Source organism: Pelodiscus sinensis, chromosome 6, assembly GCF_052426305.1.
Source record: "Pelodiscus sinensis isolate ZL-2025 chromosome 6, ASM5242630v1, whole genome shotgun sequence".
Lineage (NCBI taxonomy): Eukaryota > Metazoa > Chordata > Testudines > Trionychidae > Pelodiscus > Pelodiscus sinensis.
The window spans coordinates 97,567,956-97,595,287 of NC_143057.1; the positions used below are offsets into that span (position 1 = coordinate 97,567,956).

Sequence of the window (27,332 nt, forward strand, 5' to 3'; positions counted from 1 at the left end):
TAGACTTGAGATTAGACGAAGATTTCTAACCATTAGAGGAGTGAGGTTCTGGAATGGCCTTCCAAAGGAAGTAGTAGGGGCAAAAGATCTATCTGGCTTCAAAATTAAACTAGATGGATTTATGAAGGGGATGGTTTGATGAGATAACATGATCTTGGTAACTAATTGACCATTCATTATCAGTGGTAAATAGGTCAATGGAGGGAAGATAGGAGTTACTATAGAGAACTTTCTGGGTGTCTGGCTGGTGAGTCTTGCCCACATGCTCAGGGTTTAGCTGATCACCATATTTGGGGTCGGGAAGGAATTTTCCTTCAGGGTAGATTGGCAGAGGTTTTTCGCCTTCGTCTGTAGCATGGGGTACAGATCACAGCTGGAGGATTCTCTGCATCTTGGGGTCTTCAAACTATTTGAAACTTCAATATCTGAGATACAAGTGAGAGGATTATTCTAGGAGGGGGTGGGTGAGATTCTGTGGCCTGCATTGTGCAGGGGCTCAGACTAGATGATCAGAATGGTCCCTTCTGACCTTAAAGTCTATCAGTCTGAGTCTATGTACAAGAGCTGCCTGTGGCTCTTGTGCATTTCAAAGGAAGGGGCACCCCTCTCCTCTGCCTCTCTCCCTTTTAAATATACAAGAGCAATGGGTAGCTCCTGTACATTTCAAAGAGAGAGGCGCTGTGGGATAGCGAGAGCGCCCCCCCCCCCCATCGACTAATCGAGTAGTCAATGGAAATTCTATCGACTCCACAATTAGCTGATTAATTGAAATTTAAAATCCCTACTATGGACTAGGTCCTGAGCAGCTGTGGGCACAGTTTTTGGTATAAAAGGTGATTTCTAATTTTTTCTCTCTCTCCCCATCTCACTCCAAATCTGCTACCCAGCCAATTCCTGATCTAAAGTATAGAAACCAATTGGATCTACCAACTCTTTTCTCCAAAAAGCCTTTTTGGGAGCCAAGTCTACACTGGGATTGGACAGGTACCATAGGAACTATTACAATACAGTTCCTTGGGAAGTGCTAGTACTACTACAGCCAGGTTATTGCATCTGTAAGAGGGATTAGAATCTGACCTTTCATTTATTGAAAGGTGGAAGATTACAGACCTCCATTGTTCAGCTTTTCTGCAGTACAGAAAGTACAATCTCCAGGCATCTGGTACTGCCAATGGAGTAGTCTAGAGAATAGAAAAAAGAAATAAACCAAAAAAAAAAGCAAGGTGCATTACATATCATACTTCATGCTTGAATTTATGAATTAAGAGTATAACACATGGATAATTCAATACTTTCTCATTCTCTTCTAGTGAAACCTCTACCTCCACATAACTTAATTGTCAGTTCAGAAGATCTACCCACTGTCTTGAAACTGTCATGGGACAACCAAATTGAAACATTTGAAATGGAGTTGAAATTTAATATTCGATACAGGATGAGTGACAGCCCAGACTGGATGGAGGTAACTTTATTTTGAAGGTTTTAGTGACTTCTTGTGCACTTTGCCATATTACTCTGGAGTCCCGATTCACCATTGTTGGCAGCAGAAGCTTATCTGTTGCTTCATTCCCCTCTCTCAGTACTTTAGAAGCCACATTTTCATTAGTGTATTGTCACCCCCAGAAGTACTGCTTTATCGAATGGCATTACTTATTTCTCTTCAGTGACTTGAAGCAAGGGGGAATGTTCCATCCTATTAGGTATTGATACCTGTGACTGCTGGTACCCTTTCTCTCCTTTAGTTCTCCTTTTACTGCTCTGAAAGTGATGCTCTCTTAGAGCATGCGTTAGGCTTCTGAAGTCTACTTCTGAGCATGATGACCTACTAGATCTATTTATCAGTATTAGAACCACTGCCTATATTTTCAAAGCCTGCAAAAAATCAGAATCACTACACAAATGCTGCTAGTTCTTGTCTGCCCTAATGAGTGCTATTTGGCTACCTTTGTGTGTATATAGTATAGCCTTGGCCACTTGCAAAAGCTGTTGACTTTAAGTTTTCTTTGAAGATTTGTGAATTTAGGCTGGCAACCTACTACATTCCACTAGAGCTTTTCTCAGGCTCCTGTTTCATAGAGACAAGTAGTTAATAGCAGGGATGTAAATATTGTTAAAATGGTTAAACAATTAAAGTTATACCAGTTAACCATTGGTAGGCTGGTGCAAGGCAGCTGGGGCTGCACTCTCACTGAGTCTATAGGACAGCGGTGTTCCTTGCCAGGCATGATAGGATCTGCTACAGGCCAGCCTGCCTGCCATTGATGGGATTGGAGCTGCTCCACCGGGGCCATGGTTCCACCTGCCAGCCCTGCCCTACAGACGCAGCAGGACCACAGTTCTGGCAGAATCCCAGCCTAATGCTTTCCGGATAACCGGTTAACCAATTAACCTTTTACATTTCTGGTTCATAGGCAACTTCAAAAGCAGGCAGTATAAGACTCTGCCACATTTTACCCCTTCATAGCAGTCTTTGGACTCGAGCATGTAAAGCTGAATATCTTAAAACTTGAAGACTGAGTCCAAACACTTCATCTCAGGGCAGCCTACTCTGTCTGTATCTCAGTGATGTGTTCATAAAATACTGTCTGGCACAATACTTACTCCATAACTTCAGAATCCGTGTTTTGTGCATATACAATCCTGTCTGAAGTTCTTATAGCCTGCATATACCCAAGGCTAACGCACTTATTTTCAGGAATAATGGCATTGCGTAAGAGGGTTTTTCTTGCGCAAGAATGGGCAGTGTAGACAGCTCCTTCTGGCGCAAGAGCCTCTTCTGCAAAAATGGTGGCTCATTAGATATGCAAATGAGGCTCGGTGATATTCCACGCTTAGCCTCATTTGCATATCTCTGGCGCAAGATTGTGCCAGTGTAGACATAGCCTAAATGAATTTCTCATTATTTTCTATTTATGGCTTCACTGAGGCTCCATCTCTTTGTAGATTGGATTGTGCACTCTTCTACATCACCATCCATCTGCACCCCTATTGTTCCAGTTGCTGAAATCTATAGGGCAGCAACATACCCCACAGTGTGCATGTTTTCTGGCCATTACGTCTTAGTTCACACAGCAAGATCAGATGCTGCAGTAAGCAAGTCAGTTTTCTTCAGTGATGGACTCTGATCCAAAACTCAGACCTCCTTAATGGGTTGCTTTTAGGGAGTTACCTAAAGTGAAGCATCAGCAGGGACACTTTACTTTAAAAAGGGCAAGTTATGCACATTGTGCTGCAGGTGGAATTCTTGCAGTATATGTCCATGTAGGTGCTCCATGATCTACCCTCCTCCCTTCTTCAGAGCTGCCTCTGTAAAGTTTTGCATTAGAGAGAACTGAGAGCTGTTCACCTGCACACCCTGTATAGCCTCATTATGGGACACAAATATGGATAAGACACATGCAGAGGCGGACTGGGAAGTGCTCCCAAAAATGTCCAATCAAAGGTGCAGAGGCTCATGAGTACGTAAATGGAGACCATATTTGTTTGTAAAAACATGAATATGATCATGAGTCTACTCTGCAGCTTTAGAGTGAGAGAACATTTAGATTTTTATTCTTGGTACCAATTTCTGTGTAAAATTCTAAAAACCGCTTTTATGGAAAACTGTGGTACCATGATAAATTTTATCCTAAATCAGTATGAGAGAACCTAAATGCTTTAGGTCATTGGGAACAGGGTGATTCCTCACTCTTCAACTGGATAAATGAGGAGTTCATAGTACAGATGTTTTTTAGTAGATTGGACACAAAGGTTGTGAATGGGCAGAGCAAATATTCTAATCCTTGCATCTGGGACCAGAATAATTTTTGCCAGTGAGAGGGGGAACTGCATGTCTGAGAAGTCAAGGGTGGGGTGAGATTTCTGTAGAAGGTGTTTTTAGAACATTACAATACCAAATGTGAATTACTTGAAAACTACTCTGAAATTTTGGAATAATAAAAATAATCCTGCATGAGATGGTTTATAATACAAGTGAGGCGCAAAATACAAACAATTGCTTATATGGACACGATGACCCTGTATGTGTATATTCTGCATGAAAAAAAATACATTAATTCCACTGTTGAGAAGTGAAACTCCTGGAAGTCAAAGAATGTAGACTTATGGATGAAGTTTTAGGGATTGATTTCAGTGCTATGCTAAATCAGTAATCCACGGCACAATGCTATGCTAAATCAGTAATCCATGGCACAGAGCTATGCTAAATCAGTAATCCACAGCACAATGCTATGCTAAATCAGTAATCCATGGCACAGAGCTATGCTAAATCAGTAATCCACGGCACAGTGCTCATAGTGTTAGAAAGTCTACTCAGAAAAGGATTATAGTGGTATGAGGGTTTAACTGATCCTGCTGAGTAGCTGGTAATAATTTTAAAGACCTTTATTACCTTTTGCAGGTTCCTCCTGAAGACACAGAATCACACAGAACTTCATTTACTGTTCAGTCCCTAAAGCCTTACACAAAGTATGTGTTTTCACTTCGTTGTATGAAGAAAGATGGGATGGGCTTCTGGAGTGACTGGAGTAAAGAGAAGAGTGGGGTCACATCTGAAGCTAGTAAGTAATTTTTTATTTTAATTTTCATTTTTCTACATAGTTAATCTTTGTGATACTCCAAAATACATGCAGATATATGTCAGTTTGCCTTGGGTTGCTTGAAATGATCCTGCTGGGAAAGATTTAAGTAGGTTCTGCTGACTTGGTTATATGATTGATTAACCCTTGTGTCCTGTTACTCTTAGCTGTGGTGGGAACAGGGCCGGCTCTAGATTTTTTGCTGCCCCAAGCAAAAAAATTTTTTGCTGTCCCTCCTCCCCCCCCCCCCCCCATGCTTTTTGTTGGTTTTTATGCGTTTGCACTTTGCAATTTTGGTTTGGTTTGGTTTGGTTTGGGGGGTTTCGACTGTTTAAAATTTAAAAAAAAAGAAAAGAGAAAACTTGGAGTTGGTGAAATAAAATTTAATTTTAACAAAATCACAATTACAAACAATTTGGGTTCAACTGTACGCTGTAATGAAAAACGTTAGTGTCTCAAATTAAAAAAATTTATATGAACTGAATTTTTCTGGTTTTTATACTTGCGTAGCCTTTTAATAATTCAGTAAAATCTAAATTTTTTGCAATGATACTTTCAACTGAAATTAATGCAAGTCCTGACAAACAATTTTGAGACATGGTGGACCTCAAATAATTTTTTAGTAATTTCAGTTTTGAGAAACTGCGCTCGCCAGAAGCCACTGATACTGGTAATGTTAAAAGAATGCGTAATACTATAGCAGTGTTTGGAGTGAAAAAATCATTTGTTGCTATAAATTCTAATACTTTTAGAGGAGAAGTTTTAGGACTTATTAGCTCAGATAAAGCTATTAATTCATCATACCATTCTACTCCTTCAATGTCAGCAGCGTTATCACTACTGAGCACTAAATGTAGGCCTTGGAAATGCTTCATGAGGTCGTCTTTAGAAAACTGATTTTTAATATTTCAAGTATCGTATAAAAATTCCAAAGTTTCACAAAGACCATGCAACTGATAAAATCTTTCTTCAATGGCAGTTATAGCTACATCCAAAAATACAATAGAAACATTCAAATTTAAATCTTTCTTTAGGATCAAGAATAGGATCATCATGAGCCTCTCAACAAAACTGTCTTGGTTTTTTTCGAGGATGAATGAATTGTTAAGGTGCAAACGTTGGTTCAAAATCAAGATCCTCTGCTATTGTTGTTGCTTCTTTGACAGTTTCTTCAAATCCTTTATTGGAACGGTGGTTTTTTAAATATTCCAGCATTTTATTCAAAATTGTCTTTGCCTCAGATATGTCTATGGGTATGGTCTGCATAACTTTGCTGACCAAATTAATTTGATTTAGAATATTATGCCAAATCGCTGTGCAACATGAAAATTGAAACTGCATCGTTTTCTGAGCCAGTGTTTCAGCTTCATGTCGAAATGAAGGGTCATACAACAAGTCCTGGTTTATTTTGAATAGTGCATTATAAATCTCTCCTGATGAATATCGGAATGGTTTAATAGGGTCTTATCCTACTTTCCCATCTAGTTTGACTTACACTTAAACTTCTGAGTTTGTGTTCAATATGCTTCTTCATAGCACTAAAGTGGAAGCACTAAAAAAGTTGTAAATTGCTTGCACTGTGGTAAAATATGAAACAGCATCTTTAGATGATTTGTCGGCATCACTGACAACCAGATTGAGCAAATGCGCATGGCAAGGATCGAAGAAAGCTCAATTATTTAAATTCACTATTCTTTGCTGTACACCTGCATGTTGTCCTCGCATGTTTGAGCCGTTATCATATCCTTGGCCGCGCATATTTTCTAAAGGTATTCCATAGTGTTCTAATCTCTGCAGAATTACATCTGTGAGGGCTTTCCCAGTAGTTTCATTCACTGGTATAAATTCTAGAAAGTGTTCAGAAATTTTCACATCTGCATTTTCATCGGTTTTCACAAATCGTAAAACTATTGACATTTACTTGGTTTTACTCAGCTCTTGAGTACCATCAAGTATAATTGAGAAATATTTGGCATGTTTCAAATCTGATAAAATTTTATTATGCACTCCATTAGAAATTAATTGTATTATATCATTTTGTGTATTTTTACCCAAATAATGGGTGTAAATCTCTACATCTTTCACTCTTCGTACATGCTCAGCCATAACACTATCAAACTTTGCCAATAACTCAACCAATTTCAAGAAATTTCCATTGTTGTTCTCATATAAAATGTCTGAGGATCCACGGAATGCGAGGCACTGTTTGGCTAGGAAAGTAATGATTGCTAGTAAACGTTCCAACACAGCTTGCCAACATAGAATTTCTGAATTTAGTGGACGTTGCTATAACACATCGATTGTTGTACCAGAAGAGCTCAGTCCAATTTGTCAATGAGTATAAATGATTTTTTGATGTTTCATGTTCTTTCAAATGCTGATGCAAATTTCGCCAGTCATTAAAACCTGCAGTTGCCAGAAGAATGTCTGTGTTACAGAACAGTTTGCAGCAAAAACAAAAAACTACATTTTTGGTCTGTGACTACACCAACTGCGATCTATTAATTTGTTCCCCATTTTTCATTTTTTTTCTTCATACTGGATGGCATAAATCGACGATTTGACTCATTAAATGGATATTGAAATGTAGAATCTAGTTTTGAAGGACCTTTTTTCACAATAATGATTCGCATCGCATCAGTAATTATTGTCGGCTATGTAGCGGGATCCGATCTTATGTCAGTCTGTCCACCTTCCAATAGTTGTTCAGTTTTAGATTTGGATAACAGTTCTTCATTTCCGGACTCTTCAGCTGAAGAAGTAAATCTTTGGATAGATTGTGATTGTTCGTCTTTATCAGTTAGCAAAGATAATCTTTGGTCAGATTGTTGTTCATCTTTATCAGTTGATAAAGATAATCTTTAGTTCGATCGGTCTTCATCAGTTGATGAATAATCACTTTCAATGCATTGCTTAGAGCTTTCTCCTTGATTCTCGACTTTTTTAAAATACTTATTTGAAGTATATGAAAGTTTTTCTAATTCTTTTTGGCGTTTCTTTCTTTTTTGCCAGAAGGCAGCACCAGAAATGCTGGGACGAAAATGACTTTTAGCCTTATAAATAGCAAATATAATTTTATTTTTATTTTATTTTTTTCAAGAAAGACAAAGGTGCTTCAAGTAAACTCCCCCTCCCCTTTCACTCGCTGCTGGGTCACAACAGTCTTTTCCCTGCCCATCCGGTCCTGCACAAATTCTCTTCCAGTCCCCACCAGCCGCACAGAGCAGGGAGACAAGATTCAGACCCCTGGCTGCTGCTTCCCCAGGCATAGCCTGTCCCACAACCCAGCCGGGCACTGGGGCTTGGCGCTGGTCAGGCGCAGGCGGCTGGGCTCTACTCAGAACTGACCAGACCAGGGCAGGGGCACCCCTGCCCCCAAACCTGCCTGCTGTCCCCCCAGCAGCAGCTTGGCCCTGTCCAGCCACTTCTATGGACAAGTACCCCTCACTCCTGACCCACAGCTCCCACAGACAGCCCAGCCGAAGGCCCCCCCCCCACCTGCTGGTGCCCCTCACTCCTGACCCACAGCCCTGCTAGTGCCCCTAGCTCCCGACCCACAATCCTGAGCATCCCCGCCTCGCCCTGCCCCCGCTGTCCCGGGGTCAGTACTTGGAGGCTGACCTCTCCTGACAAATTTTCTTGGGGTCACCCTTGAAGAGCTTGGTGGCCTGCTTGGCCTTGCGCTGGATGTTGCTGATGAATATGGGAAGTTATTTCAAAATAATTTTCCTAATGTAGACATGCCCGTAAAGAGACAAGGTGGTGAAGTAGTATTTTTTTTATTGGACCAACTTCTGTTGGTGACAGAGACAAGATTTCCAGCTCACACAAAGCTCTTTTTCAAGAGTGGGAAATGTACTTTCAGTCTCTACTTTATTGTTCTTACAGAAATAGACTACTTTTTAATTGTGATTTGAATGCATGAAAAACTATTAACGCAGATAATTAAGGAAATATAAACTAAGTACCAAAAATAAAAGGGAGAACTTGTGCCACATCTAAAACTCAAGTAGTTTATGGCTATCAATCTTCAAACCAATTACAATCAGCTCTGTTTTAACATACTTGTCAACCAGTTATGATAACTATAGAACATCAGACATCTAAACTAAATCAATAAATATTTTTATTGTTAAACTAGATTTGTTTTGGAATACAGTGGCTCCTTATGTGGCTCTAACACATCTATGTCATCAGATAAACTGAGATCACTGGGTGTGCATGTGCACATTATTTTTGTGTCCATCTTGTTAGTAGCCATTATATATTCAAGTTTATGAGGTGTTAGAGGGAGTGGAGAGTTGTATGTGCCCTATACAACTATATATGGAATGAAGCTTGCCTTAGAGACATCAAACACAAAAGTGTACCAAGATCAACAAAGTTTAATTCTTTAAAGAAATATCTATGAAACAGCATGTGTGACTCTTTGAAGAGTATAGAATAGTTAAGTGTGTGTGTGTGTGTGTGTGTGCGCGCGCGCGCTGGATCCTTGTTTAGTTCTACTTCTACTACAAACATGAACAAGAGAAATATATTAGGAACAGACTTCAAAGGTTCCGAGGGGCTAAGGGTGTCGGGGGCTGGAGCCTGGGGGGAGAGGCCAGGGACTGGGCCAGTGGGCTGAGAGTTTGTAGGTTTGCCGGGTGTCCGATATTTTCTGATTTTTTTTTTTTTAACTGGACAGGAACCAAAAATACTGGACACCTGGCAGCCCTAGGCTGAAAGGGGACATCTTACCTGGGATTTCCATACGATATAGGTGGAGGGGGGGTAGCTGATGGCTTGGAGTGGAGAGGCTCTTGGAGGAGGTAGCAGCCGCTGGGGAGGAGCAGGACTAGGAGACACGGCTGGCCAGCAGGCTCCAGGCCCAGGCGCACATGATGCCTGTGCTGCCTGCGCAGCCGCGACATCTCCCGCAGCCCTTTAAATTGGGGGGGCAGGTCAGGGCGGGGCTAGGCATTGCCAGGGGCAGGGAGGAGCAGGACAGAGAGGACATGGGTGGCCAGAAGGCTCCGGGGCGCATTGGGCCACGGCCCTTTAAATCAGGGGCAGGGCAGGGTGGGGCTAGGCATTGCCGGGGGCGGGGAGGAGCAGGACGGAGAGGAGACAGGGCAGCCAGCAGGCTCTGGGGTGCCTTGATTCTTCCAGCTGGCTGTGCGCAGCTGCAGCGTTTCCCAGGCCGCGGCCCTTTAAATTGGCGGGGCGGGGCTAGGTGTTGCAAGGGACGGCACTGGCTGCTTACCAGAAATGCCGCCCCTGGCAAAGTGCCGCCCCAAGCACCTGCCCTATATGCTGGTGCCTAGAGCCGGCCCTGGGTCGGAATAACTTGATAGAAGGGATTTAGAATGTAGGCTGAGTAGTAGGCCTAAGGTGGTAACTTCAGAAGGAGCCATGCCTGCAGAAAAGATGAGTTCTGTGTTCATTCCCTTGTTAAAAAGCCACACTCTTACAACAGTGTCAGGTGGAGCTTTTTTAACAATATAGTGTAAATACTTGGCTTCAGGTGAAGTTAAAGCAGCACTTTAGCGCTTTCTGTGTAAATAGTCTAAAATTACCTTCATTTTGATAGATGTTATGCCTTGACTTGTGTGAAATTTTTAGAAGAGGGTAATTGTCCATGACCAATCTTCTCTTCAAGAAAGGGTATAGTAGATGTAAGTTTATAATGCTTAAAGAACATTCCACCTTCAAGCTAGCTACCCTTACCTTATATTTAAGGGTAGAAAAAAACAAATGTGTATAATTTGACATACTCTTGTCCGGTAATACTGGTAGCAGTTCTGGTAATTGATGTGAGATGATATGCTCCTCTTCTATATTCGCTGCCACAGTGGTACAGTCAGAATTGCAAAACTCTCTTGCTGAGCACTTTCACTTGTCGTCCTCCCATGAGAAGATTGAATGATCATGATGGTCCTTTCTGATGTTAAAGTCTATGAATGGAAATATTTGTGTGGTATTTTTTAATTATTAAAAGGTCTGTACACCATTTTTCCCAGAAACTTTCCAAATTACTAACAGTTGCCCAAATGTTCACTTGCCACATAATGTAAGGCACAGAAGGGGAAAATTTTCCTCCTTCCCATCCACACATTGTTTTCCCTTGATTTTGGTTCTACTCCACAAGAGAGGTGGAAAGTGGCTATTGTTGAGCCTCAATCTTGATGATGTTGAAGCCTTGCATAAAACCATAAAATGCAGCAAAGCTGCTAGAAGTTCTAAATCAGGATTATTGTACAAACAAGGAAGATACGGGTTTTGTTTATTAATAATTGTTGTTATTTTTATTAATCACTTGGATTTTTTATTTAAAAACATTTGTAGGTAAGATTTCAGATTCTAACAATACAAGTGCCAGGAGAAATAGTAAGAATCTAAATATCAAGATTCAAAATATCCATTCAAAGATGGTAGTCATATTTCTGTAGTGGTAGTAGCTCCTGTATGGAAAATCTTCTAAAAGACTGAGTGTATTCTCCTGGCTTTCAGCCATAAGGACACTAGCCCAGTTTAGATAAGCTGTACTCTGAAAAACCCCATGGTATTATTCCATTTAACAATCTCTTGGGTTTTTTAGGGTAGGCATGAGGTGAGTGGCCTAATGTCTTTTATTAGACCAACTTCTAAAAACAGTCCCATAGCACCTTAGAGACTAACAAATTTATATTCGGTTATGAGCAGAACCTAGGAATCAGGGACCAAGAATGGATCACTTGATGATTACCTGTTCTGTTCATTCCTCCTGAAGCATCTGGCATTGGCCACTGTCAGAAGATAGTATACTGAGCTAGATGAGCTTTTGGTCTGCCCCAGAATGGCCATTGGTATGTTCTATAGATGAGAGAGACCAGCTTTCAAGTTTACACGCCATCTTTACGGAAGGGTTCACAAGGAAATACTGAAACACAGCATAGTCTAGGTTGGCTACACTTTTTAAAAGAAATGCAGGAGACTAATGATGTGTTAAAGTATAATGGGTTAAAAACAATGAAGAAAATCTCTGCATTCCTTCTTAGATTTGCTTTTTTCTCCCCCTTACCAGAACCATCTAAGGGACCAGCTCTGTGGAGAAAGATTGACATGTTTCACTCTCCAAACTTCTGGGCTGTACATCTGATATGGAAGGTAAGTAGGAGTACTACAAATGATTACCTGATTGCACAATAGAAATAGTTTATAGGCACTCTTTAAAATAATTTTTTGGTGTGCAAGGGAAACAATTTATTTAACAAAATTTGAATTTTGTTAATCAGAATAGTCCTGATTTTATAAACACCTATCACATTCTCTAAGTTTATTATATTTTGTAGCAAAAATATTTTTTCATTAATATTTACATGTACATTGAAGTGTGGACAATAAAAATAGCTGTCATCTGTCTTACTACAGGCAGTCCCCGACTTACGCGGATCCGACTTATGTCTGATCCGCACTTACGAACGGGGCTTTCTCGCCCCGGAGGTCGAGGTGGCGGATTGCTGCCTGCGAGCTCCGGGGCGAGAGAGCCTCATTCGTAAGCTGCTCCCGGTGCCCCTGGTCTGCTGGAGACGGTCCCCAGCAGACCAGGGGCACCAGGACTGAAGCCGCAGCAGCGGCGGGTTCCCGGGCTTCTGAGGCTTTGCCAGAGGGACCGTCCCCAGCAGACCACAGGCACCAGGAGCGAAGCCTCAGCAGCGGCGGGTTCCCGCGCTTCTGAGACTTTGCCAGAGCAAAGCCTCAGAGGCGTGGCACCCTGCTGCCGCTGCGGCTCTGCTCCCCGTGTCCCTGGTCTGCTGGGGGGGGGGGGGGGGCGCAGCTAGTGTGTGTGTCCCCCCCCCCCAGCAGACCAGGCTTTTGTTGTGGACCCTGCGGCAGAGCAGCTGGGGCGCTGCCGATTGGTCCTGCAGCGCCGCTCTGGGCACTACTGGACCAACCCGGCAGCACCCCAGCTGCTCTGCCCCAGGTCCTGATTCAGCCGCTGCTGGTCAGTTTCAGCAGTGGCTGAATCAGGACGCCTGGGGCAGAGCAGCTGGGGTGCTGCTGGGTTGGTCCAGTAGCGCCAAGGAGCGAGGAGCGGTGCTACTGGAGCAACCCAGCAGCACCCCAGCTGCTCTGCCCCAGGCGTCCCCAAGTCAGCTGCTGCTGAAACTGACCAGCGCTGACTACAGGAAGCCCGAGGCAGAGTTGCTCTGCCCCAGGCTTCCTGGAATCAGCCGCTGATCAGTTTCAGCAGCAGCTGACTTGGGGAGCTTGGGGTTCTTAAGTGAATCTGTATGTAAGTCAGAACTGGCGGTCAGTTTCAGCAGCGGCTGAATCTGAACGCCAGTTCCGACTTACATACAGATTCAACTTAAGAACAAACCTACAGTCCCTATCTTGTACGTAACCCGGGGACTGCCTGTATATTGCATGATGCAAATATTAGATATAACCAGTGTACAGAGCAGGGGAGAGACCACTCCAAGATTTTGAAAAGTTGTCAAGGGCCGCACATTTCTGTGGAGGAGGTGCCGGGTTTAGCATGGAAGTTGGGTGCAGAAGGGTAAAGCAGGTTTAGAACTGATATTTGCTGATTTCTTATAACTATTTAGAGAACATATATGGTGATTAAGGAGAATGGAGAGGATTGCATTCAGATAGCTGAGAAGAGGAAATATTAGAAATAACGTAGAGACAAATATATTTTTCCTTTTTCTGATTATTGGTATTATTAATTATTATTCATAATAAAACTTAGCTCATATATAGTATTAATAGAAACTGATATAATATCATTTTGCATTCCAGTTAAAGCCTGAGGCCCAATTATGCAAGTGTTTTTGATGTGAATAAGGATTTTTGGTGAGAGAGAGCTTTGTGGGATTGGACTCTTGGTTTCTGTTTTCATAATTGTGTAGAAATATGACATGCATGGAGCAGGGTAAATCATTTTTAAAAGTTTGAAGTAAAGAAATTAATCTTTTGGAAGATACAGATAATAGAGGTCAACATCAGTAAGACCTTAAATAAAACCAAACCATTTTTTAACAGAAATTGGACCCTTCTGAAGCCAATGGAATAATATTGAGATATGAAGTGACTGTGAGAGCAAGGTCACGTCTGTCACCATCACCTGCAACATACAATGTTAATAGCACAAACCTGACTTTAAATTTAACAAATGGAACATACGAAGTGACAGTAACTGCTCATAACAAGATCGGTGGATCTCCTCCATCATTTTTGCTTATTCCAGCAAGTAATTCAAAAGGTTAGTTTCTTTCTTGATTTTTAAGAAATCAAATAGATTTTTAATTATTTAAAAAAAAAAGAAAATCGCCCAAATAAGAATCCTTAAAAAAAGATTCTTACATCTCTTAATGTTATACTTAAGTCTCATACTTGCAATATAATACTGGAAGAGCTTCCGCTTTCTTTGTTTTTAAACTGCCAGCATATGTATTAACTGGGGGAATAAATGTGATCACTCCTTGGTATAGGTCTCTTTCATATAGTGTGTCCACATATTGATGGGCCACAAATTAATCTCCCTACTCAACCGTGATTATGCAAACTACTTCCTCTGCAGTTGACTGCATAACATCCTTTGTGCTAACAGTCATATTAAATTATTTGTGTACAGGCAGTCCCCAAGTTACGCGGATCCGACTTACGTCGGATCCGCAGTTACGAACGGGGCCCTCTCCCTGGTCTCCAGCAGACCAGGGAGAGGGAGCAAAGCGGCGGAGCACACGGGCAGCGGACAGCCCAGACGCGTCTGGGCTGTCCGCTGCCCGCGTGCTCCGCCGCTTTGCTCTGCTTTGCTCCCCGTCCCCCTGGTCTGCAGACCAGAAGGACGGGGAGCAAAGTGGCGGAACACGCGGGCAGCAGACAGCCCAGACGCGCCTCTGGGCTGTCCGCTGCCCGCGTGCTCCGCCGCTTTGCTCTGCTTTGCTCCCCGTCCCCCTGGTCTGCAGACCAGAAGGACGGGGAGCAAAGTGGCGGAACACGCGGGCAGCAGACAGCCCAGACGCGCCTCTGGGCTGTCCGCTGCCTGCGTGTTCCGCCGCTTTGCTGTGCTTTGCTCCCCGTCCTCCTGGTCTGCAGACCAGAAGGACGGGGAGCAAAGCACAGCAAAGCGGCGGAACATGCGGGCAGCAGACAGCCCAGAGGCGCGTCTGGGCTGTCTGCTGCCCGCGTGTTCCGCCGCTTTGCTCCCCATCCTTCTGGTCTGCAGACCAGGGGGACGGGGAGCAAAGCAGAGCAAAGCCGCGGAGCCCGAGGGCAGCAGGACAGCCACGGCGCGTCTGGGCTGTCCCGCTGCCCCCGTGCTCCGCGGCTTTGCTCCAGACGCCTGTGGTTCAGTAGCTGGGCGCTGCTGGTTGGTCCTGTAGCGCCGCTCTGGGCGCTACTGGACCAACCCGGCAGCACCGCAGCTGCTCTGCCCCAGGCGTCCTGATTCAGCCGCTGCTGGTCAGTTTCAGCAGCGGCTGAATCAGGACGCCTGGGGCAGAGCAGCTTGGGTGCTGCTGGGTTGGTCCAGTAGCGCTGAGGAGCGGCCGCGCTACTGGACCAACCCAGCAGCACCCCAGCTGCTCTGCCCCAGGCATCCCCAAGTCAGCCGCTGCTGAAACTGACCAGTGGCTGACTACAGGAAGCCCCTGCCGCGGGCTTCCTGGAATCAGCCGCTGCTCAGTTTCAGCAGCAGCTGACTTGGGGATGCCTGGGGTTCTTAAGTTGAATCTGTATGTAAGTCAGAACTGGCATCCAGATTCAGCCGCTGTTGAAACTGATCAGTTTCAGCAGCGGCTGAATCTGGACACCAGTTCCGACTTACATACAGATTCAACTTAAGAGCAAACCTACAGTCCCTATCTTGTACGTAACCCAGGGACTGCCTGTATAGAAGATTTACCTGACATTGCTGGGGTCCTGAACTCAAATAATTTTTGTTTTTCTTCATCTAAATCGTTGTTCTAGGGCAGGGTGGGGCAAGAGGGGTTCAGTATGCAGGCTGTACCAACCCCAGCCCTCTCACCGCAGCAGCTTGGGGGCAGGTGAGAAGCACCTGTCCATGGCTGCTGCAGTTGCAGTGGGCATAGCCAGGGGAAGGTGCATGTCCTCCAGCTGGGGGACAGACACACACTCTAAAGTATATCATGTATAGATACCCCTTTATCCACCTCTGCTGGCTCAATGGGGTTATAGCTGTCCCAGTCCCCATCTCTGGCCCCTTGCTACCCCCTTGTGGTCATTCTACAGCAAGAGTGGGGAACCTTTTTTGGTTCAGGGGCCGCTGACCCACAGAAAAAGGGGCTATGAGAAGCAAAAAACAGTAACAACAAAAAATTAAAAACCCTCACTGATGTGTTCCCTGACTGAGAAGAATGACACTCCCCACATTCCCCTTGCACACCAGAGCTCTAGCAAAGGGCCCAGCCTAGTAGACTCTGTATCCTCCAGCCCTGCGGTGAGGTGGCAGGAAGAAACAGGTGAAGGAACAGGCTGGTGGAAGGGCATAGCGGCCGGGAGGAGGTGGCAAGCATAGCAGACAGAGGGGGGGAGGTGGCGGCACACATAGCGGCCGGAGAGGGGGTTGACGAGTTCCTGTACCTAACAAAGCTCCAGTTGGGGCCCAGCCCCCATCTTGCTGCAGCACCCTGTCCCCAGCCTCAATCCTGGGGCAGGCCTTGCAATCCAGCCTCCATCAGACCGCAGGAAGAGCTGGTGGCGGCTTCCCTCCTGCTGCGGCACGGGTAGGAGAGGAGGCCATGATCTAGCTGCAGTAGGCAGAGGGGGGTTGGCGAGCGTAGTGAGCAGGGGGTGCAACTCCCTAGTAAATTATTTACTTATTTGCTCCATCATTTGCTATGGATACTAAAGTTAAGCAGATAACCCAGGAAATTCCAGATCTGTCGTTATTCCCATTTTTATAGAAGGTACTATATTTGTCCTTTTCCAGTCCTTTGGGATCTCTCCACTTCATGAGTTTTCAAAGATGACCACTAGTTACTCAGATATCTCTTCAGCCAGTTCCTTAAGTATTCTAAGATGTATTTAGTCAGGGCCCGCCAAGAACTTATAATTCTTAACGTGGTGTTTCTCTATTTTTTAAGTCTCCAATCCCCTTTTTTTGGGGGGGGGGGGAGGAGGTGTTGGCCTTTCTAATTTTGTACAGAGAAACAGAGGGAGAGAGAAATACATTCATCCTTTTTGTAATTTGACATTTCTACTTTTTGTATGACTTCTTTTGAGCTTCAGGTCATTAAAGATATCCTGGTTAAATTAAGATGTCTCTTACCATACTTCCTCTCTTTCCTAAGAATCAGGATAGCTTGCTGTTGTGCCTATAATAAAGTCTTTCTGAAAACACTGTCCACTCTCCTGAGATTTTTTTCTCCTTAGACTTGCTTTTCACAGGATCTTATCTATCAGTTCTGAGTTCTGTTACATTCTTCCACCTTGAAGTTCCACTGTCTCATATTATGAAGGGGGACATGATAGCACTTTCTAAGTATCTAAGGGTATGTCTACACTACAAAGTTAATTCGAACTAACAGCCGTTAGTTAGAATTAACTTTGATAGGCGCTACACATGCAAACTGCAAGTTCGAACTTAATTCAAACTAGCGGAGCGCTTAATTCGAACTAGGTAAACCTCATTCTACGAGGACTAACGCCTAGTTCGAATTAACTAGTTCGAATTAAGGGCTGTGTAGCCACTTAATTCGAACTAGTGGGAGGCTAGCCCTCCCCAGCTTTGTCTGGTGGCCACTCTGGGCACCACCAGGGAAACTCTTCTGCCCCCCTCCCGGCCCCGGACCCCTTAAAGGGGCACGGTCTGGCTACGGTGCCCGTGCCAGGTGCAAGCCTGCCAGCACCCAGCCAGCAGACCCTGCAACTGGCACGGCTCGAGCTGGCCACTCGCTGCCACCCAGCCCTCCGCCTCTTCCCGGGACCAGGCTGGTGGCTCCTGGGAGCATGCCCAGGTCCGCAAGAGGCGGGCGCCCGCCTGGTCTAGTGCAGACACCGTGGACCTCATCCACGACCTCCGCACTAGGCACAGGAAAGTGGCCATCTAGGGCAGGATAGCTACCAGCCTGGCCACCCAGGAGCAGGTTGGCATGAAAATCAAGGTGGTCCACTGAGACCCCCGACCCTGAACCCTGAGCTTAGAATGGCCGTACTGGGTCAGACCAAAGGTCCATCTAGCCCAGTAACCTGTCTGCCGACAGCGGCCAACACTAGATACCCTGGAGAGGATGGACCGAAGATAATGACCAAGCCATTTGTCTCGTGCCATCCATCTCCAGCCTTCCACAAACAGAGGCCAGGGACACCATTCCTACCCCCTGGCTAATAGCACTCCATGGACCCAACCTCCATGACTTTATCTCACTTCTCTTTAAACTCTCTTATAGTTCTAGCCTTCACAGCCTACTGCAGCAAGGAGTTCCACAGGTTGACTATTTGCTTTGTGAAGAAGAACATTCTGTTGTTAGTTTGAAGCCTGCTACCCATTCATTTCCTTTGGTGTCCTCTAGTCCTTCTATTATGGGGACTAATGAAGAACTTTTCTTTATGCACCCTCTCCACACCACTCGTGCTTTTATAGACCTCTGTCATATCCCCCCTCAGTCTCCTCTTTTCTAAGTTGAGAAGTCCCAGTCTCTTTAGCATTTCTTCATATGGGACCTGTTCCAAACCCCGGATCATTTTAGTTGCCCTCCCCTCTCCCACCCTCTCTCTTCCCCTCGCCCACCTTCTTTTCCCAGTCTCCCTGAGTTTTGTTCAATAAAGAGAGTTTCTATTTTTGAACACACGTGTCCTTTATTTTGAACATCAGGAAGGGGGGCTAGAGAGGGGTAAGTGGAAGGAGGTGAGGGAGGAATGGGGTACGAGCCCCTGATGGGGAGGACTGGGCTGGCTCTGCGGGCTCCTCGAGGTGGAAACTCTCCTGAAGCCCCTTGATTGACCCCTCCTCCGTATGGCAGCCTGCGGCAAGTGCAGCCGGGCTGATGGCCGAGTGCTGTGATGTGCCGAGTGTGGGCACTCAGGGCACTCCAAGCCAGGACTGCTTTGCAAGCGGGGAACCCCTGAGAACTGTCTGTCCGGGGTGGGGGTCGGGTCCCTTTAAGCACAGCCCTCAGCTAGCCTGAGGCAGCAGCTCCACGCTCTAAGTCCTCATCTGATGCCCTGCCGGCACTGCTTCCGGCCATCCTTAACCTCAGTTCAGGGTCCACTCAGTGTAGACATGCTAGTTTGAATTAGCAAAACGCTAATTCGAACTAGTTTTTAAGTCTAGATGCACTAATTCGAATTAGCTTAGTTCGAATTAACTAATTCGAACTAAGTTAGTTCGAATTAGTGCTGTAGTGTAGACATACCCTAAAAGGGTGTTACAAGGAGGAGGAAGAAAAATTATTCTCCTTGGCCTCCGAGGATAGGACAAGAAGCAATAGACTTAAATTGCAGCAAGGGAGGTTTAGGTTGGATATTAGGAATAACTTCCTGTCAGGGTGATTAAATACTGGAATAAATTGCCTAGGGGAGATAGTGGAATCTCCATCATTGGAGATACTGAAGAGCAGGTTAGATAGACATCTCTGAGGGACAATTAGATGAAGTTTGGTCCTGCTGTGAGGCCAAAGGACTGGACTTGATGACTTCTTGAGTTCCCTTCCAGTTCTAGTATTCTGATTCTATGATTATTTCTGTTATTTTCTCTCCTGTCATTCCTTAACATCATGAATTCTGTCATTTCAAGATCAGTTGCACTGAAGTTGCCCTCTATCTTCAACTTCTCTCAGTTCCTCTGCATCAGAGGCAGTGGGGGGGAAATCTGGCTTAAAAGGCTATTTTTTTACACACACACACACTCTCTCTCTCCCTCTCCCTCCTCCTCCCTCCCCCCCCCCCCCCCCCCGCCCTTCCGCCTTGCTGCAGCAGTGCAAGAGGGGCACAAAGCAGCCTCTGCCCATGGAGGGCCCAGAGTCACTGTGGAAAGAGGCTGCTCTGCATCCCGCAAAGCAGCCCCTGTCTGCAGCAGCCTGGGCTGGCCACAGAGGTTGTGCCCCAGGGTAACTGCCATCTTTATCATTCTCTGCCTCCCCTCCCCCCGGTCAATGGGCCTGCCAAAGAGTCAAGTCAAGCTGTAATCCAGGGAGCCTGTATGGATAGAGTGTCAGAAAGCTGCTGCGTTGGCTTGGGAGGTTCAGAATGGGTCTCAGGCATGGGCGGCGAGTTATATGGGCTTGTGGTGCCCAGACTCCAGCAATATTTAGAGCCGGGGGCCCTGCTCCACCAATATTTGGAGCTGGGTCTCTCCCCTGGCTCTGAATATTGCTCCTCCTCCCCACCCCCCGCTGCCCCTCTGGCCCCAGAGGAGAAGAGGAATTGTAACGGGGTGCCCGCATCCCTTACCACGGCAGGCTGGCCCCGCCCCTGTGCCCTTGCAGAGCATGCGCACGCTGCGCACTAGACAGGGGTGATGGGATTTGGAGGCCTCGCCCCTGGGTGGACACTGCAGCGAGCGGGCGTGGTGGGCCAGCCCCACCCCGCCCCTGCACCCTTGCGGCTCATGCTTACACCACGCGCCGGGTATTTTAAATGCCGGCGGCGTGGCAGACAAGGGAGAGGGAGTCCACCCGGGCCCAGGCGGTGAGCTCAGCTCAGGGAAGTGTCCACCCTCCTGTAGCAGCAGGAACCCAGAAGGCAACCCCGCGGGGCGGATGCTCAGACTCCGCAGCCCCAGAAGAAACAGGCAGCGGATTCCAGAGTGGCCTATGTCCCCTCGACAGACAGCGAGGCGGCAGGGCCTGATCGCAGACTCCAGCCCCGCTGCCCCACAAACTGGAAGGCAGAAGGTGGGGAGGAGAGGGAAAAATAGGAAGAAGGGGTGGGAGAGGAAGGGGCTTGTGCTGAGGGGAGGGGCACAGGTCAGGAGAAGAAAGGGAAAGGCACCAAGGGGCAGGGTACAGGAGAGACAAATGCCAGGGGGCCAAGTGGAGGCAATGAGGAAAAGGGCAGGAGGGGAGGTGTCAGTGGAAGGGGGGACAGGGTGATGCTGAGAGAGGAGAGGGGAAGGGCATTGGGAGCTAGAGAGGAAGGGGGAGGTGCCGGAAGAAGGTTTGAAAGAAGGAGTGGGCATGAGGAAGGTGGGGATGGAGCAAGTCATATGTGAGGGCACAGGGGCATGAGGGGAATGGGGGCAGAGGGTGGGCATCAGGGTCAAAGGGGGCAGGGGCAGTGAAGGAAGGGGAGGCACCGGGGGGGTGCAGATGCCAGGGGATTTTGGGGGTGAAGCAGAAGGGCAGACACCTGCAGGAGAGGGACCAGCACCAGAGGAGAGAGGCAGGGCAGGTGTGTAGAGCGAGGTGTTAGGAGAGGGGATGAGGAGGGGTAGCTTGCATGATCAGAGTGGGGCTACTGGAAGAGGGGGCACAGGGTGGAGAGAAGGGCTGATGTAGGGGGGCATGTCTCAGGAGGGCTGAGGGCAGTGAGAAGGGCAGGAGTCAGGACAGCAGAGGAGGGTGAGGGGTTGGGGGGAAGCAGGCACCATAGGAGCTGATGGAGCAAGGGGAGGAGACATGGCAGCAGAGGGAAAAGGTATAGATTTATGAGAGATTTATTAATAACTTGGGTGCCACAGTGGCACATCCAAACAAGCCACATGAACTCAGTACAGGTGTACAACACAAAATTCATTCTGCTCGTGGGAGAAAACTCTTAGGCTATGTCTACGCTTGCGGTTTCTTGCGCAAGGGTTCTTGTGCAAGAAGTCTTGCGCAAAAACACGTCCACGCTGCCATGTGTGAGCTGTGCTTTTGCACAAGAGCATCCATGGCAGTGTGGACGCTCTTGCCCAAGAAAGCTCCAATGACCATTTTAGCCATAGGGGTTTCTTGCGCAAGAAATCCCTGCCGAGCATCCACACTGCCCTCTTGCACACGAGAGCTTACACGTGTTAGAAAAGAGCGTAGCTCTTGCTCAAGATGCCCTATCTTACCATGCACGCTGTACTGTAAATTTCCTTGCTCAAGAGCAGTGTGGCTGCTCTGTGGATTCTTGCACAAGAACGGCTGTACTTGCGCAAGAAGCCGCGAGTGTAGACATAGACATAATCTTAGAGGGAACACTTCCCCCAACTCTCTGCCCCTGAGTTAATGTCACACACATTGGGTTAATGCAACTGCAGGATAGCTGCATGCTGGGGAGGGTTGGTGGGGGCCAAACTAATCCCTGTTGGAAGGAGGATGGTGGGAAAAGCCCTTCAAGAGGGGTGACATGACACCTTTTACTTCTGGTCATGTGTCCATCTTGCCCCGAGCTTGTTAGCCACGCGTCTGGAGGTAATGAGGGGAGAGTTGTCAGGGGGCGTGGCTAATCAGACACCACCAGAAATTATACTAACCTGCTGCCCATGATCTCAGGGTAGAGGAAAGTTTGGATTTTGCAGTCTTCATGCTGAAGACGGGAGCCAGACACTGAATCTGTTTAGCTTCTCACCTGGCTGCCTTCCCTCCCCCCTCCCGGCCTCCGCCCACTGCAGTCAGCCAAGAAGCTGCTGACCTGCCCAAGCTGTCTCCTCCAGCACCTGCAGCCTGTTAAGAAACTGGCTCTGTCCCCAGCCTAGCTCCCTCTCCCTAGAAAATGGTTCACCGCCTACATTCCAAGTCAGGCTGGTAAATGCAGCAATCACATGCTATGAATACAGCTGAATTCCAAGCAGACAGGTAAGGATCTTAACACCAAAGAGCTGACTGGCTGCAGCACTTGGAGTCTGGTTGGCTACAGACAGCTGATCTTCCCCTATGTGCTGAACATGCTGGCCCTTTTCTTACCAGAGCTGCACCCCAGAGTACACTCCTCTATGTTCACCTGTGGTCCTTCCTGAAAAAGCTGTACCCTTTTATACTAATATTCAAGTCATGTAAATTGACCTACCAAATCTGTGACATCATGTCATAATCGTGATCATTCACTAGTGATTCCCTATACTCAGGGCTTGACAAATGATGGCAAAAGCCGCTCGCCAGCCCCGCGCTGCGTATGTGCAAGAGCCGCATTGCGCATGTGCGCGCCGCCAGTAAACGGGGCACGTGGCTGAAATCTACTCACCACGGGCGAGTAGATTCTATAGTTTGTCAAGCCCTGCCTATACTACTGGCAGTAGTATACAGACGTCTAAGATGTTAATTAGATTTCCTCTCTATATTCTCTCTTGTCTCCCTTGTCCCTGCTGTGGATTGCCCATGATACTGCCAGATTCTGACCCTTTCCTCAAGTGTCCATGTCCTGGAATTATCTGTGGGCTTTAGTCTTCTGTCCCTGTCAAACCTAGGTCAGAATTTTCCTTCTTACGTTAGCCAGTCTCTATCTGAAGATACTCTTCCCTTTCCTTGGTATGTGAACCCCATCTCTGCTTAGCAGTTCTTCTCAGAACAGCATCCCAGGGTCGAGGAAGCTGAAGCTCTTCTGGCAACCCCATCTGCACAGCCACACATTCAGCTCCAGGATGTCTTTGCCTGGAACCCCTCACCTTGACTGGAAGGATCAATGAAAACACCACTTGTACCAATCAGCTCCCTCACCCTCACTTCCAGAGGGTAGTTGTTTTTTATCTGCTTGGGATTGTACCTTGCAGTATCATTGGTGCACACTTGGATGAGTAGTGCAGGGTAATATGATACTCTGCCATCCTTCCATAATGCTTCATATGTGAGCCCCTGGAAAGCAGAATATCTGCTGGAATTCTCAGTCAAATGGCTGATGAATGCTTCCATTCCCCTTAAAAAGGGTCTCATACATTCATTGGAAGTATGCATATGGAGACCTTGATAAAGCTATAATCTGGAAGACTGCAATAGCACCACCTTTCATTTCCTCTGGGGAGTGATGGCCCTGATCCTCTCAGCCTTCTGGGTACATAGCTTCTCCTCCACCTTTTGTGGGAAATTCCATTGTTGCCAGGGCAGCATACCAGTTTTTCACTCTATGGATGTTGGGCTAGGAGGGGGGTGGAGCACTGCTTGCTGCTAGAAGTAGCCAGGTTCCTCCCTGTGAAAGAGCATTTCCTTCTCTCTTGGTGGTGCTATTGCAGCCTTCCAGATGATAGCTTTATCAAGGTCTCCATATGCATACTTCCAATGAATTCTTCATGTGCTCACATGCTCCTCAGCTTGGTCACCACCTCATGTAGGTCTCTTATCTGCCTCCTAAGAGATTTTACTAGTAAGCATACCTTATGCTGGATGGTGGTCTCAGCCTCTGAAGAGACCAGGAAATGCAAGTTGCAGCCCATGCAGATCCACACCAGGAGCTCAGCAGAGGACTCCATAGTTGGAGTCTCCATCTAGTCACAGGTGCAAGTGGAAGAGCTAGGAGCAGTGTTGGTATTAACAGTGTGGGCCTTTTTGAGCCATCACGATTTCATTCTTTTTTTCTTTTCAAACTTCCCTGTTTGCACACACCGCTCCCCCCCACCCCCTTAGCTTCCCTGGGTTGCTTAGCTTGGGCTTTAGACCAATGAGAGACATGCTTAATCCTACTTTCTTATTAACACACAAGAGAAGGGAGATCAGGGTGAATAAAGGATCAAAGGAGACTAGAGCCTTGCTAATGAACAGTCAGCTCACAGCTTAGTAGACTTCTTACTCCCACTCCCGGAGTCTCCAAATATATAATCCCCATCAGGCTATACTGCAAGATTTAAGCGAGCAAAAAGAAAAAAACAAACAGAAAAAAGCCTGCTTACCCTTGAGAGTTAGCACTCATTCCTCCTTCAGCAGTAGATGTATATGCCCACTAAACTTTATGAATGTGGAGATGTTGATAGTTATTCTTGATCAAAAGTAAATTTAAACTATGATTCTACATAATTTCAGGTACCTTCATGCTAGGCGAGAGGTATCTAGTGAAGATGTTCTGTATTAATGTAATCTCATTCCTTTTTTCTTCTTCTCCAGCTCCTGTGAAAGATCTTAAGGCATTTCCAAAGGATGGCAAGCTTTGGGTTGAGTGGAAAGTTCCTAACAATAATGTTGTTAAATATGTGATTGAATGGTGTGTGGTGTCTGACAGCTCAGACTGCACCACAGAATGGCAGCAGGAACTTGGAACTTCTCAAGGCACATTTTTAAAAGGTATATTTACAAACAATATTATACTAAAAATATTGTGCTCATTATTGAACTTAAGAATAGCCAATAAGGTTTCTCAGGAACTTAATTCATTTTGGATTTATTCAGTGGCTCTCTTACAACAGTCTCACTTTATACATTTCATCAAGATCCACTTTATTCATACTGTTATAAAATATTGAGATAAAAAATCAGAAATAGAAAATGTGCTGAATTGTCAATAGCATGCTGTCACTAATGGTTGATACTTAGTGGGACTCTGCTGCAAGACTTAAGTGCCATATGGATCTTTTGCAGGCAGTTAAAACTGCTGGAAAACTTAATATAGTTTTAAACACATTGTAGGCACCTAAGAATAAAACTATAAATCCTAGGTTTTGAAATAAATCAAGAACTGTAGCTTTGAAGGGCATGCCATTCAGGTTAAGACTTCCCAAAAAATCCATTTTATATTAAATCATGAAAGAACTTTAAAACTTACTTGTACACTGTCTATTCTTGCTTTAGTGTGGCAATTCATGTAGCTCGGTTTCAAGTTTCACCTCTAGGTTCTCAGCAGTAGTACAATGCTGCACAGTTTGGCTGTGTCTACACTGGGCCACTTATTCTGGAAAATCAGCCGCTTTTCCAGAATAAGCTGCGAGCTGTCTACACTGGCCCTTGAATTTCCGGAAAAGCAACGACGCTCTACTGTACAAAATCAGCCGCTATTCCGGAAATACTATTCTGCTCCCGCTCAGGCATAAGTCCTTATTCCGGAACACTGTTCCGGAAAAGGGCCAGCGTAGACAGCCCAGTAATCTTTTCCGGAAAAAAGCCCCGATCGCGAAAATGGCGATTGGGGCTCTTTTCCGGAAAAGCGCGTCTACATTGGCCACAGACGCTTTTCCGGAAAAAGGGCTTTTCCGGAAAAGCATCCTGCCAATGTAGACGCTCCTTTTCCGGAAAAACTGAAAACGGAATAGTATTCCATTTTAAGCAGTTCCGGAAATTCATGCCAGTGTAGACACAGCCTTTGGGTTGACAACAGTTGCAAGGAAATATGATTACATACTTTTGTTAATAAGGTTTGCAGAACTGTTATCTCATTAACTTTAAAATTTTGGGCTGAGGTATTCCTTTGACTATTTATTGGCAATGTTTAGAAATTCAGTTGAGTTTGTAAGTGTAAGGTACATTGATAAACTGTTTTTAAATGAAGGAAAGGAACTAAATCTTACATTTTAACTAGAATCTTTCTTTACTAAAATATTTTTCTTAAATTTCTTGTATTAGGAAATATAAAGCCATTCAAGTGTTATTTGATAACTGTTCATCCATTATATAATAATGGGCAGGGAAATGGACAGTCTACAAAGGCATATCTTCAACAAAGCAGTAAGTACAAAATGCACATTTTAAAGTATTTGAATTGACCTTTTTGGCTAACATGATAAAATCATAGAAATGGGAGAGACACCTACTAGATCAGGTCACCTATCTTCCTGCATATGCACGAGTTTCCTCTGTTGTGCACTTTTTATAGTAATGGCTTTCTCCAGTTTATAATTCTCAAATGTCTGTGGTGCTTCCCTTGGGAAAGCAGCTCCCCTGTCAGAATATCACAAGCTGTTTGCTGATATTCAGCTTAAACTTTCCCTTTTCTAATTTCATTCCATGTTGCCCTAAAAGTTTTTCCTCAGCATTTCCATTCTTCATGTTGTATTCCCATATAATTATTCCGTAGGCAAGATAATCTCATTTATTATAGATTGTTCACTTCAGGTTCCTAGTCATTTATGGTGCTCTGAATCTAAGCTCCCTCTGCTAGATTGATAACTTTCTAGTAATAAGGTGTCCAGTATGAGAAGCAGTATTTGCTGGGTAGTCACACTAGAGCTGTACAAAGAGGGACTTTCATGTGCTTGTTGCATGACATACCTCTGCATATACAACTCAGAATTGCATTGATTAATTTGTGTCCAAAGTTGTTGTGATGTATAGGAGTGCTGGTCAACATTCGGTGACTAAAGAGTTAAACTCAGGTAGCTTGGGGGTGTTGGCAGGGAGCCAGAAGAACCAATGGGATACAGTGCTGAAATTTGAATTGTAGATATATCTGCCGGCCATTTTTCTTTTGTGTAAGTTTAAGACTGGCATTGGGCAAGCAGGATGTTTTAATAATGGGCATGGAAATGGGCTGGACTTTGAAGTGGACTGTGAGTAATAGGGGGGAAGAGTGTTTGTGTGTGTGTGTGTGTGTGTGTGTGTGTGTGTGTGTGTGTGTGTATTTTGTTTTGTTAATAAAAATCATTTTTTAAGGTAATGATTTGTTTCTTATGGCCTGGGCAATTTCAGGAGATCTGTGTAGGGTTGCCTAGACTAAGAGGTCAGCTATCAGAAATTACAGTGTGTTTTTTTTGGTTTTGGTTTTAGTGATGTTATGTTATTTTTTTCAATCCCTCTTGGGGTTACTCCTCTGGAAGACGTTTGTGATTCTTCCTTGGTTTCAGAAGGAGTTTTTATACTTGAATGGTGACAGTCTCTTTCCCAGGGCCAAAGAATCTGTGACTTTGGGGAGTCTTTTTAAGCAAAAGCCTATAGAGGCAAGGTATTTTTAAGGTCTTTTGCAGGCTCCCATCGTCTGCACTCAGCATGTCAGAGTGGTGAACAG

At 45.5% G+C, this 27,332-nt stretch overlaps 1 protein-coding gene across 2 annotated transcripts in view; it reads left to right on the forward strand.

The window, feature by feature from the left end:
• IL6ST (interleukin 6 cytokine family signal transducer) overlaps positions 1 to 27,332 on the forward strand; it is a 79,826-nt gene that overhangs the window by 25,289 nt on the left and 27,205 nt on the right. For both annotated transcript variants that reach the window (XM_006139561.5, XM_006139563.5), the window contains exons 6-11: positions 1,311 to 1,462; positions 4,400 to 4,559; positions 11,623 to 11,705; positions 13,590 to 13,809; positions 24,506 to 24,682; positions 25,955 to 26,056. In XM_006139561.5, the coding sequence (XP_006139623.1) occupies positions 1,311 to 1,462; positions 4,400 to 4,559; positions 11,623 to 11,705; positions 13,590 to 13,809; positions 24,506 to 24,682; positions 25,955 to 26,056 (894 nt within the window). The remainder of the gene's footprint in view (positions 1 to 1,310; positions 1,463 to 4,399; positions 4,560 to 11,622; positions 11,706 to 13,589; positions 13,810 to 24,505; positions 24,683 to 25,954; positions 26,057 to 27,332) is intronic.